The following is a 13,722-nucleotide window of genomic DNA, read 5'->3' on the forward strand; positions in this document are numbered from 1 at the left end:
CTTCCTAGTGGATTAGATCTATATAAGTCTCTCTTAGTGTCTTCATTGTTGTCTAAGTTCTCTGGGATTGTGATTTGTGGGCTGGTTTTCTTTGCTTTATGTTTAAAACCACCCATGAGTGAGTACATGTGATAATTGTCTTTCTGGGTTTGGGTTACCTCACTCAAAATGATGTTTTCTAGCTCCATCCATTTTCATGTAAAATTCAAGCTGTCATTATTTTTTCCTGCTGTGAAGTACTCCATTGTGTAAATGTACCACATTTTCCTTATCCATTCTTCAGTCAAGGGGCATTTAGGTTGTTTCCAGGTTCTGGCCATGAAAAATAATGCTGCCGTGAACATAGTTGAGCACATGTCCTTGTGGCACAATTGAGCATCCTTTGGATATATACCCAAAAGTGGTATTACTGGGTCTTGAGGAAGGTTGTTTTCTAATTTTCTGAGAAATCGCTACACTGATTTCCAAAGGGGCTGTATCAGCTTGCACTCCCACCAGCAATGCAGGAGTGTTCTCTTTTCCCCACAATCTCTCAAGTATAAGTTGTCATCAGTGTTTTTGATCTTGCCTTGCCTGCTTTTAAAAAATATATATATTTTGAAATTATTTTATTTTATGTGTATATAAATTGTATGAATGTATGTCTATGTATAATGTGTGTTCCTTATGCACATGGAAGCTAGACGAAGGCATCAGATCCCCTGGAACTGGAGTTACAGATAGTTATGAATCATCATGTGGGTGCAGGAAATTAAATCCAGGTCCTATAAGAGCAAAACATGCTTTTACATGCTGAGCTATCTCTCCAGCCCTCTGCTTTATTTTTTAGGGTGGGTCTTTTTACACTGTCCTTTCTCTTCCATTCTGCCTCAGCAACATTGGCCACTTTACTATTCCTTGGAACTGGGTAGACATTCTTTTGCTCTTGGATATTTGCAGAAAGAGGTTTTTTTTTTCTGGAATATTCACCCAGATTTCCTTGGGTCCTCTTCTTTAAACCTTGCTCAAAGAATCTTTCCATGGAGATTCCCTGATAGCTCTGTTTCAAATTTCAGTCTTGTTTTTCATAAATGCAGTACCTGCAACTCTGCTTTTCTTTGCCAGTATGGTATACATCTTGTTATTTAACTAATTTTAACTTAAAAAAAGCATCTGTCGCCGGGTGGTGGTGGCGCACGCCTTTAATTCCAGCACTCGGGAGGCAGAGGCAGGCGGATCTCTGTGAGTTCGAGGCCAGCCTAGTCTACAAGAGCTAGTTCCAGGACAGGAACTTAAAAACTACGGAGAAACCCTGTCTCGGAAAAAAAAAAGCATCTGTCTTAGTCACTTTTGTCTGTCTTATTCTATTGCTGTGTAAAGACACCATGACTAAGTCAACTCTTAAAGAACAAAACATTTAATTGGGAGCTTGTTTACAGTTCAGTGGCTTAGTCCTGTCCATTATCATGGTGAGGAGCATGATGCAGGCATAGTACTGGAAAAGTGGTTGAGAGCTACATTTTATGTGCAGAAGGAGAGAAGGGAGACTGACTGGGTATGATATGAGCTTTTGCAACCTCAAAGCTCACCTCCAGTGACACACTTGCTTCAAAAAACCCACATCTCCTAATGTTTTCAAACAGTTCCACTTCCTGGTGACTAAGCATTCAAATATATGAGCCTATAGGAGCTATTCCTTCTCAGGCCACCACAATCATCTCTCCTAGCTGGAATGTTATGTCCCTAAAGACAGAAATCTTTACCTATTTTGTTCACTTAAAGGAAAAAAAATCAGTGTCTTAGAATTTAAGTGGTTATTGTGTATTTTTGAGTGCCATATTTGATATATATTTTGACGATTATCTTTTCTTTTTTTTTGACTAGATTTAAACTCTCTAGGGCAGAAATTTGTGTTTTATCATATGCATTGTGTTTTGTCATATGCACTGTGTTTTCCAGAATGAATATTTACCACATTGTCAGACACACAATAAAGCATCAGTTAACCAGTTGTTAGGAAGGTGAAAAGCACTGGATTAAAACTTGTTCCTTTGGGACAATTACACTTATTTTTCAGGGCAGGATTATCACTTTTATCACCATAAATGTTGTGTGTGTGTGTGTGTGTGTGTGTGTGTGTGTGTGTATATATATATATATATTCTAAAAAAATTAAGTTTATGGGTATAGCTCAATGGTAGAGTGCTTGTGTAGAAAGGCTCAATCTCTAACACCCCTACCTCTCCGACAAACAAGATTTCAGTTCACCTAGAAAACTATAGTGAAGGAAATAATATCCACCACTGTTATACTTGTATCTAGGCTCACTTACTCTTCTTCAGTTTATAAGCTATTGGTAATGTTTCATCTGTATCTAGGATATGTATGTATATCCATTTTTTTGGAGGATGTATCACACTGGATATTGTTTTTACTCAAGAACAAAAATCTTTACACATTTTCATTCTAGGCTTGTATCATTTTAGTATCTGCATAGTAGCTGTATTAGTCATGATTCTCCAGAGGAACAGACTCAATAGAATATATCTATATAGAGAAAGGAGGTTTATTAGAGTGGTTTATGGGCTCTGGCCCAGTTAGTCCATCAATGGCTATCTTTCAACGCAAAGTCCAAGAATCCAGTAGCTCTTCAGTCCATGATGCTGGATGCTTCTGCTGGTCTTCAGTATATGCCAGAATCCTGAAGAAGTAGGAATGAACTTTCCAAGCAGGTATAGAACAAACACTTGCTCTTCCATGTCCTTTATATAGGCTGCCATCTGAAGGTGTGACCAGATTAAAGCTGTAGCTCCTCATCTCAAAGGATCTGGATGGGCAGGTCTTCCCACTTCGAATGATTTAATTAAGAAAAATCCTTCACAGGGTCGTCCATCTGCTTGGGTTTTAGTTAATTCCAGATGTAGTCAAGTTGATAACCAAGAATAGCCATCACAATAGCATAAAATAAGATAATGAAAATTAATGATTCAGAGTTGTACATAAGTTCATGCAGCTATAAGTTATGTTAAAAACATTAGAATCCCTCAATATTTTCTAAACTTCACTGTGACTTCTAAAAGAATCTTAGAAGGATAATTAAGAAAAATGGGACAGGGGCTGTATTGAATTTTACTCTTAACTAGTGTTTATGAGACCCTGGACTTGGTTCCTAGCAAAGGAAATTCAAATGTAAAATATAGCATGTGTATCTTAACTCAGAATCATGAGAGAATGCTAATGAATTATAAATGTATGCATTGAACGTATTTGCTGACTTTTTAGCAAAGAGCTTTATCTGTCATAAAAACAGTCACTGTTTTTAAACATATGACATAGATGTGTCACATAAATAGCTATAGATGACAGCTGTACTGTAAAACTGAGTATATGTTCAGTGTTATAAATTGATGCGAACAGTATTTTGTGGCTTAGGTGGAATGAAGGCAGTAAAATAGTTCAGAAGAGAAAGAAGCCTGAATGGGCAGTTTGATAACACTTTATTCCAGTCTTGTATTGCTTTCCTGTTAAAATTTTCAGAATTATAATTCATGTCAACATTTGATCCAATTAATGGAGAATAATTTGGTATAATACAGTAAGTTAATATTTTATAAAATATTGGGTAAAGGAACCACTTTTTTCATCTGGGTTCTTTTACCATTGAAGGTAGGTAAGCATGAGGACAGGTTACCCTCTGCTTGAAATATTGTCTGTATGATTTGATTTTTAACTGACTTCCTTTTAATACTTTTTCCAGTTAAATCAGCTTAACCATCTTTAGTATAAATAATAGAATTTCTAATTTACAGATTGAACTCATTTCCCAGCAAAATAATATAACAGTATTGGAAGATACAATTAAAAGGCTTAAATCTGTAAGTACATTTTTCACAAATACATGGTAAGCAGTCATTTTTACTTAGTAATCTACTAAAAGAATTTAATATATCCTTTAACTCATGCCTTTGAGAACAATGAATGCATTTTTTTTCTAAAGTTCACACCCACTAAGAGGTTTGTGGGTGCCCTCACCTTAGGAGGATGCCTTCCTGCTTCCCTGTTGTCAGTGCTTTGTCCTAGAGCACAGCTTCGCCTTCCTAGTGCAGGGACCTTTAGTACAGTCCTCATGTTATGCTGACCCCCAGCCGTAACATTGTTCGCGTTGCTACTTCATAACTGTCATCTTGCTGCTCTTATGACTTGTAATGTAAATATCTGTGCTTTTTGATGGTCTTAGGCGGCCCCTGTGAGAGTCCATTCAGCCCCCAAAGAAATTGTAACCCACAGGTTGAGAACTGCTGACCTAGAGTTGAGAATAACTTTTGGTTGATTTTAGCAAAGAGTTTTTAGCTGTTACTAGGTTTTAAAATGATGACTCCCCAATTTTTAATTTTCAGTATATGAGGTACATTTTTTTATATTTTAAATTTTCTGCCTTTCAGAATATTTTTAAGTTATAAATTGGTAACTAGCACCAGTTGATGTTTTGTTTCTCTAATAATATGAAATGAAAAGTTTTCTGTTTAAACATTTTAATATTTCATTTAAAATACTTAAAACACCATCTGAGACATGTCTACTTTTTCTCAGTATTTATAAAACAAGTATAAAAACACATTTTAAGAGAAGGGTTTCTAAATATATCCATGTGAATGGGAGTTCATGGGAAGCACCTGAATGTGTCGACTGTCAGAACTCATTAGCATATCCATTCATTGAACGAATATTGAACAAAGGTAGACATTGGAACTACCTTTAAAGTAGCATGTAAAGATTTCCAAAGTCAGTCAGTCTGTTTCTAAGATTTCCTTCAGGTATGGATGTTTCTGAAATACACACACATATACACACATCTCTTTTCTTCTCAAAATGATTAACTAAAGGTAGTATTTTATTCAAATAAAACACACCAAAATGGTGAAAATTGCTCTTAAAATAGTGTATTACTTTTTAAAAATAATTAATGAATAAATTTTTAGATGTTCTATTTTTAAAAATGCCAAATTTCATATTTTGAAGACTCCTTTGTGTTTTTATTTAGAAAAGTATGCTATAATTTAGCTTGAAATAATTGCTTAATTTTTTTCCTCCTTGAAAGATCATTTTAGAGACTGAAAAAGCACAAAATAAATGTCCTTCTAGACTTGATTCTTTTGTCAAGACTTTAGAAGCAGACAGAGATTATTATAAGACTGAAACACAGAATTTGAGAAAAATGATCAGAAATAGATCTAAAAGTCCAAGACGCCCATCTCCAACTTCCCGGGTAGGTTTTGAGGAAATCTTTTAATCTTTTAGTTTGTTTCTTAAGTACTCAATTTTATTCTTTGATTTATCTTATTTGGAAATAATTTGGTTTTGTATAAATTATAGTATCAAAGAGGTTGGGAGATAGATCTCTTTGATGGTACAGTGAACAGCGAAGTTAGTTCTTTATTCCCAGGATAAGTTGTGGGTGGGAGATAATGAGGCCAGTTTAGTGCAGTTTGAGATAAAGCTGTGAAAGAAGTAATGTTGTTGTTGTTCACTATTTTCTTTCACTCTGAGGTCATGTTCACTTAAGTAGAGAGTGTGCACTGCCATCCGCAGTAGTGTTTCATTAGTGCACACCTGGATTTTTGGCACTTGGGAGACAGAGGCAGGAGGATCAGGAATTAAAGGCTGGCCCTGGCTTCATAGTGAGTTTAAGGCCAGCTTGGACCACATGAGACGCTGTCTCAAAAAAAAAAAAAAGAGGAAAAGAAAAGAGGAAGAACTTCAGATATCTTAAATAATAATTTTAGGGTGCAAACTGTGAAGTAGAACTTTTGAAGTCAACAAGAGACCGTGAAGAACTGAAATGCATGCTGGAAAAATATGAACGTCATTTGGCAGAAATCCAGGGCAATGTCAAGGTTCTTACATCTGAGAGAGACAAGACCTTCCTTCTTTATGAGCAGGTAAGCATGTAAGCACACAGATTGTATTAGTAATAGCAGTCATTTCTAGAGGGTTGCAGTTTTTCCGTAGGTTTTATGATCATAATTTAACATGCCAGTCAAATTACTCTACTACTTGGAAATTACGTTTTTCTCTAAGACATTCCTTTTTCCTTTTCTTTCTTTGTGGTTCTGGGATCAAACCCAGGACTTTGTGCATTCTAGGCAAGTACTTTACAACTAAGCTACATCTACAGCCCTGTTGTCAAGATAATCTGAAGGCGTAAGTCACAAACAATGCCAATTTGGGATTATGATTAATAGGGTGATATTTATTTAAAGGGGAAAAACTTACAGATCACTTTCAGCCCTCTGCGTAACCAGGAAGGAAGTCAAGTCACCGGCGGAGCAGGAAGTGAAGAGAGAGAGGAGAGGGAAGTGGCCGCTTTTTTAAAGGGAGAGAGGCCACGCCCCAAGGGGCTGGTATCTCAGCGGCGATAGGCTGGAGGAGTGGGAGGACCTCCCGCAACACCTCCCCCTTCTGTTTAAATAAGAGAGTTCTAAACCTACTATGAAATTATATACAATAAGTACAAATATGCTATTCTAACTAGCTTAGGTCTTGTATAATAAATAACTTGGCCAAGTCATGAGAGAAAGTAACTACATTTATATAGTCTTCAACCCCATCAAAGATCTGAGAAGGGAAATAATGTTACCTGGGTAATTAGGAAGTTCAGTAAAACAACTTCCAAAACATGCAACAAATCACAGAGACAACTAGCTACCTAGGCAATCACCCAAAGTCACATTAGCAGCGTTGAAGCAACCAACTTTGGCTAAGGCCTAACATAACTGACACACCATTTTCAAAGGCAAGCAACTTTCAAAACTATCTTACCCTGTCTTGGCAGGATAAGACAGCCCTGTTTTATCCATTGATGCATGCTCTGTATCTTTGTCAGTGGTTGAGGTATGGGCATTTCTTTGCCCCAAGGCCAGTTCTGCCAAAAAGAAATGCTCCAGGTGGAGTGTCTTTGGTGTTCAACATTCTCTCGGGAATAGAGTGGTGTTGCCAGGAGCAATTGTGTCTCACTACCACAAAACTCTGAGTTAGATTAAAGGCCATTTTCTACAGCTCTTTGAAGAAGTTGAAGATTATCTATCTATACTGAGTATAATCTCTATATATCTAAAGAACCTGATTAGTCTAATTATAAATGACAAACTTAGATGACTATTAGTCTATATAATTCTCAATATCTATCTAACTTAAAGACTAAGACAATAAACGACTGTGAAACAAATGAGGACAATGACCTCCAAATATAAACAATGTACAAATATACATTGCAGTGGGTAAACATATACCAATACACGAACATTATATAAGTATCTTAATCAGAAGTAGAAATGTACACTGCAATATGGTAAATATATACAATATATATATGTCAATACATAAAAAATGTTTTAAACAGAGGTAGAAACATGAATGCATACAATAGTCAATACAATTTAACTTTGTATCAATATACAAGAATCTATATCAATATATTTGTCTAACAACAGTAACTCACAATTACAAATCTATTATCCCATCATCCCTCTTTTTTTTTTTTTTTTTTCAAAATGATCCCTGAGCTTATAAAATTCCTCCCCCAACCCTCAATCGTATACTAATTATAATCAACCCCTAAATGATGTCCCTAAACCCAAGGGCAAACTTTACTGGGAGAGGGGACGTCGTCCTCTAAAATTACTTCCAGCTGTCATAGGGGCGACGTTCTTTCTGGGGGATCCTGTGAAAGTAAAATGATGGTTAAATTTCAAGATCAATGTCTTTTAAAATTGCAAATAGTCTCTGAGTATTTTGTGGAGGTCTGGCCAGAATGTTGTACAAGATGTGCACCATTTCAGCTAACCAAGTTGGAACTGTCTTGTGCAGCTGGTACCCAAAGCAGGTCTTGTTGTAGCGCTATCAGTATCTGACGTCATATCAACCAGGTGGAGTTGTTGTTATGGGGCCCCATCTTCTTCCTGGAAACTTCAAATGTCACTTCAGGAAAAACTCATTGTTCATTATGAAAAACTTACGCATTAATCATATAGACACACACATATATATATATATATTCAATGAAAGACATGATAGATATATTCAATGAAAAGTATGATAGATATGAAGAAAAGCAAAGATGTTTTCTAAACTCATATTTCTTTCTGTCCCACATCATGGCTCTTGACATGAGACAGAAACTCCAGAAACTCTGGGTTTTTCTCTTACTAACAGGCTTGGAATTGGAGAGGGACTGAGCCAGAGTCCAACTTCAAAACCAGCTTTATAAATTTAGAAATATGGTTTAATATTACTTACACAACCCATTCAGTTTTCTTGATATTTCCTATCGGGCAGGTATTTTTCCATCTGTCAGTATCCAAACATCCAGGGTCCCTTGAATTTCTCAAAGATGAGTGTTTTCCTGTGAAGATAAGAACAGAACCCTGCCCCCATTCTATATGTTTTTCTTACCACCTGTATGAATATCATCATTGTGGATGAGTTGTCATTTCTCCTTTCCAAGAGGTTTCTCTTCTTCAAATCGAAACTTTATTAATTTTGATGGTATCCACAATTTTTCTTCTCCTGTGGAAACAAGAGCAAAACCCCTTCCCCAACGTAGCACATCTCCTGGCTTCCACTGAGAGGTCAGCACATCTTTGAAATAAATCGGTTGATTTAGTTCAGCAGACTTTTCCATTATCCAATGTCTCTCTGCTGCTGTCGTTCCTTTCTCATTAGCGTTAAGAAAATTCAAGGTTAATAAAGCATTATGTAATCTATTTCTGGGGGTATTTTCGGTCCCTTTCTGTTTGTTCAGCATATCCTTTATAGTACGATTTGATCTTTCTATAACTGCCTGACCTGTAGGATTATTTGGTATACCTGTAATGTGTTTTATATTATAATAATCAAAAAAGCGTTTCATTTTCTTAGATACATATGCTGGACCATTGTCTGTCTTTATTTGTGCGGGTATACCCATGATGGCCATAACTTCCAATAAATGTGTGATTACTGAATCAGCCTTTTCTGAGCTCAGGGCAGTAGCCCATTGAAAACCTGAATACGTGTCTATGGTGTGGTGTACATATTTTAATTTACCAAATTCTATAAAGTGGAACACATCCATCTGCCAGATTTCATTTCTCTTAGTGCCCTTTGGGTTACTCCCTGCAGGCAACGGTGTTTGATTATAGAAAGAACAAGTAGGACATCTCTTTATAATGTCCTTAGCTTGTTGCCAAGTAATGGAAAATTCTTTCTTTAGGCCTTTGCTATTGACATGATGCTTCTTATGAAATTCTGAGGCCTGCAACACACTTCCAATCAATAATTGATCAATCTCAGCGTTGCCTTGGGCTAGAGGACCAGGCAGACCTGTATGGGACCGGATGTGTGTTATGTACATCGGACAAAGCCTGTTCCTGATTATGTCTTGTACCTGGATAAACAATGAAGTCAACTCTGTGTCATCTGGTATAAATTCAGCGGTTTCAATATGCAAGATAACTCTTTCTGCATATTGTGAATCTGTAACTATATTAAGAGGTTCTTTAAAATCCCTTAGCACCATAAGAATGGCATATAATTCTGCCTTCTGGACAGAATTATAAGGGCTTTGTTCCACCTTACTCAATTCATCTGACTTGTAACCTGCTTTCCCTGATTTATTTGCATCAGTATAGAACGTACGGGCTCCAGTTATTGGAGCATCACGTACAATTCTAGGAAGAATCCAAGAAGTTCTTTTTATGAGGTTAAGTCTACCACTTTTGGGATAGTTGCTATTAATTTCTCCCAAAAAATTAGCACAAGCTCTTTGCCACGGTTCATTGTCTTCCCATAACTTTTTTATTTCTTCAGTAGTAAAAGGCACTATAATTTCTGCTGGGTCTATACCTGCTAGTTGACGAAGTCTCAGCTTACCTTTTATAATTAATTCAGAGACTTTTTCCACATAAGTTTTTAATTTTTTACTTGGTTTATTAGGTATAAATATCCACTCTAAAATAATATCTTCCCTCTGCATTAGAATCCCTGTAGGAGAAATTCTGGAAGGCAATATGACTAGGATGCAGCTAAGATTTGGGTTCACCCTATCCACATGTGCCTCCTGTAATTTTTCCTCAATCATTGTCAGTTCCTTTTCTGCTTCAGCTGTCAGTTCTCTTGGACTATTCAAATCTTTATCACCATCTAAGGTTTTGTTTAAATGAACTATTAGATCAGGTGTTATCCCAACAGCTGGTCGTAGACTGGAAATGTCTCCTAACAATCTTTGGAAGTCATTAAGAGTCTTTAAGCGGTCTCTCCTAATTTGTGCCTTTTGCGTTTTAATTTTCTCTAACCCTATTCTGTAACCTAGGTAATTAATAGAGTTTCCTCTTTGAATCTTTTCAGGGGCAATTTGTAATCCCCACCTAGGCAAGACTTTCTTTACTTCTTCAAACATCCTTTCTAAAGTATCTTTATTTGAATCAGATAACAAGATGTCATCCATGTAATGATAAATAATGGACTTGGGGAATTGTTTACGAATTATTTCCAATGGCTTACTTACAAAATATTGGCACAGTGTAGGACTATTGAGCATACCCTGTGGGAGGACAGTCCATTGATATCTCCTATTGGGCTGAGAATTATTATAAGTAGGCACTGTAAAGGCAAATTTTTCTCTATCCTTTTCTTGTAACGGTATAGTGAAAAAACAATCTTTCAAATCAATAACTATAAGAGGCCATCCTTTTGGTAACAGAGAAGGCAAAGGAATTCCAGATTGTAGTGAGCCCATAGGTTGAATTACTTTGTTGACAGCTCTTAGATCTGTCACCATTCTCCATTTACCAGATTTCTTTTTTACAACAAACACAGGAGAATTCCAAGGGCTGGTTGATTCTTCAATGTGGTGAGCATCTAGTTGCTCCTGCACCAGCTGTTCCAATGCCTGTAGTTTATCTTCAGCTAGAGGCCACTGTTTGATCCATATTGGCTTCTCAGTTAGCCATTTTAAAGGTAGGGCTGTTGGTACCTCTAAAGGTTTGGTATTTGCTGTATGTTCTTGTACAGCCTGAATGGCTAGTGACCTTTTTCCATAATACCTCATCATATACTTCCCAGAATTATGAGTTCCTGGAACTACAGGAATGTTAATCTGGGTATTCCATTGCTGTAGCAGGTCACGGCCCCATAAATTTATGGCAATATTGGCTATATATGGCCTTAGTCTTCCTATTTGCCCTTCGGGCCCTATGCATTCAACCCATCTTGTGCTTTGTTTTACACGAGATAGGGTTCCAATTCCCAGGAACTGAACATCTACCTCTTTAAGAGGCCAATTCGGATGCCAAGATTCTGGGGTAATGATACTTACATCCGCACCTGTGTCTAATAAGCCTTCAATAAAAGTGCCATTTATACAGACTCTTAGCTTTGGTCTTTGATCATTAATAGAAGTCTGCCAAAATATACGTTTACTCTGTCCAACTGGGTTTTTTGACTCATCCTCCACATGGATTTCATCATTTAGACCAGTATTACTTTTTACAGCAGAAATTGGAGCTTTTAATTTTCTTGGTGAGGCACGTTCTCCACTGTGACTGGGAATGACTGGGCCACTGTTGGCTTGGGGGCCTGCGAGAGGCCCCTCAAGGAGTTTCCCGACGGTATCGGGTTGCCTTGTTTGTCTGTTGTTGATCTGCATTCATTGGACCAATGTCGGCCTTTACCGCATCTCCTACATATACCTGAAGGCCTAGGTCTCCTATCTTTGTCATTCCCAGAGGAGATAATATTCCTAGAAATTCTGTGCCTGCAATCCCTTTTCAGATGTCCTAATTTACCACAATTAAAACACCTGGCAGTTTGATGTCTCCTCATTGCTGTGGAAATCGCTTCTCCTACCCAAGATTCATCGTTATAGCTAAACGTCTCAACATTCATCGTATGCTGAATCCATTCATCCATAGGTGCTGATCTAGACTTTAAAGGCCCAATTATCTTTTTGCATTCTATGTTTGCATTCTCAAAAGCTAGAGATTCAAGAAGTATTCGTCTAGCTTCTGGGTCTGTTACCCCTATGTCCAGAGCCTTAATTAATCTTTGCAAAAAGTCAATAAAGGGTTCTCTCTGTCCCTGCCTAATTCTGGTATATGATTCAACCCTTTTTGCTGGATCTTGTATCCTATTCCAAGCATTTAAAGCTGCTTGGTGACATAGACACAGTACTTCATCATCATAAAGAGCTTGGACCTGTGGATCAGCATATTCTCCTGCACCAAGAATTTGGTCTTGGGAAACCTCAATACCTTTTGCTCTTCCTTGCTGTTCCATATGTTTGGATTCTTCTCTGAAATAAATTCCAAACATCAAGGAAGGTCCATTATCTAAAACTGCAGACACTAACTGATGGAAATCATGGGGGGTAGCTCTAGCATTAGAAGCCCAAGTCCTTATCATTTCCTTTACGTATGCAGAGTGCAAGCCAAAATTAACAATAGCTTGCTTAATTTCTTTTAGATCATTCATTGCTATTGGCGTCCATCTAGCTTCTCTGACTCCCTTTGAGCCTTTAGAAGTTGACGCTTTGTCAGAATTAAGTATAGGGTATGCTGCTAAAACCTTTGGTAAGCCAGTTCTAATAGCTGGTGTTGGCATTGTATCCTGTCCTTGTGCCTTATTACTCTGTTCACCAGCTCCAATCATTTCTTCAATCATTTCAAGTCTTTTTATTATTGTCTCTTTTGAATCCTTAATCTCCTGACCTGCATGAGTTTCTAGTAAAGATTGTATGGTTCTTAGGAGTGCCATGATCTTCCTAAATGATAGAATATGCAAAAGAATACTAAAACCTAGTAACCAGTAAATTAAGTTATCCCCATAGTCATATAAACCTTGCATGATATAACCCATTGTATTGGTAACCAGAACAGTAAAATTCGCGTTGGAAACGGGAACTGCCATATTACCTATTATCCAGCAGGTGGCGCTGTTGCCAAGTCTCGACGAAAACACGGTCCTGTTTCAGAGTCTGCCTAGTATTTGTTAAAAACTGGAAAATGTAAGTTGCTCAACAAAGTAAATGTAATTAAATCAATTCCAGAGATGGAACCAGAAACCAGAATCCAGGGGTAGAGAAGAGCAACCTGGAAGCCGCTTATGCCTCCACGTGACAGAGTCACCCTGAGGGGTTGCAGCTTTCAGCAACCGCGTGCTCTGGTTCGCGCCACTTAAGAGCTGTGCTTGCAAGGGAGATTTAAAAACGACTCAGAAAAGAGCAAACCAGGCGGGCAGAGACTACGCGGGCCTGTGGAGTTTAAATCCACAGGCAGCGGCTGAGGAAGCAAGGGCTCCCGCCAAGCTGAACAAGCGCCCGCCAAGCCGAACTTGCGGCCGCCAAGCCGAACTTCCGGCCGCCAAGCCGAACTCGCGGCTGCGAGCCGGGAGAGGTTCTAAAACCAAACGTTGGGCGCCAAATGAAGGCGTAAGTCACAAACAATGCCAATTTGGGATTATGATTAATAGGGTGATATTTATTTAAAGGGGAAAAACTTACAGATCACTTTCAGCCCTCTGCGTAACCAGGAAGGAAGTCAAGTCACCGGCGGAGCAGGAAGTGAAGAGAGAGAGGAGAGGGAAGTGGCCGCTTTTTTAAAGGGAGAGAGGCCACGCCCCAAGGGGCTGGTATCTCAGCGGCGATAGGCTGGAGGAGTGGGAGGACCTCCCGCAACAATAATCTTAATGAAGGTATCATATTTCCAATAT

At 37.9% G+C, this 13,722-nt stretch overlaps 1 protein-coding gene across 5 annotated transcripts in view; it reads left to right on the forward strand.

Moving 5' to 3' along the window:
- Tsga10 (testis specific 10) overlaps nucleotides 1-13,722 on the forward strand; it is a 98,238-nt gene that overhangs the window by 23,275 nt on the left and 61,241 nt on the right. For 4 of the 5 annotated variants that reach the window (XM_075980404.1, XM_075980401.1, XM_075980403.1 and 1 more), the window contains 3 exons: nucleotides 3,789-3,854; nucleotides 5,078-5,245; nucleotides 5,763-5,918. In XM_075980404.1, coding sequence (XP_075836519.1) covers nucleotides 5,195-5,245; nucleotides 5,763-5,918 — 207 coding nt within the window. In that variant the 5' untranslated portion in view covers nucleotides 3,789-3,854; nucleotides 5,078-5,194. The remainder of the gene's footprint in view (nucleotides 1-3,788; nucleotides 3,855-5,077; nucleotides 5,246-5,762; nucleotides 5,919-13,722) is intronic. The other variant, XM_075980402.1, reaches the window with a different exon arrangement.

Source organism: Microtus pennsylvanicus, chromosome 7 (genome assembly GCF_037038515.1).
Source record: "Microtus pennsylvanicus isolate mMicPen1 chromosome 7, mMicPen1.hap1, whole genome shotgun sequence".
In the NCBI taxonomy this organism is placed as follows: domain Eukaryota; kingdom Metazoa; phylum Chordata; class Mammalia; order Rodentia; family Cricetidae; genus Microtus; species Microtus pennsylvanicus.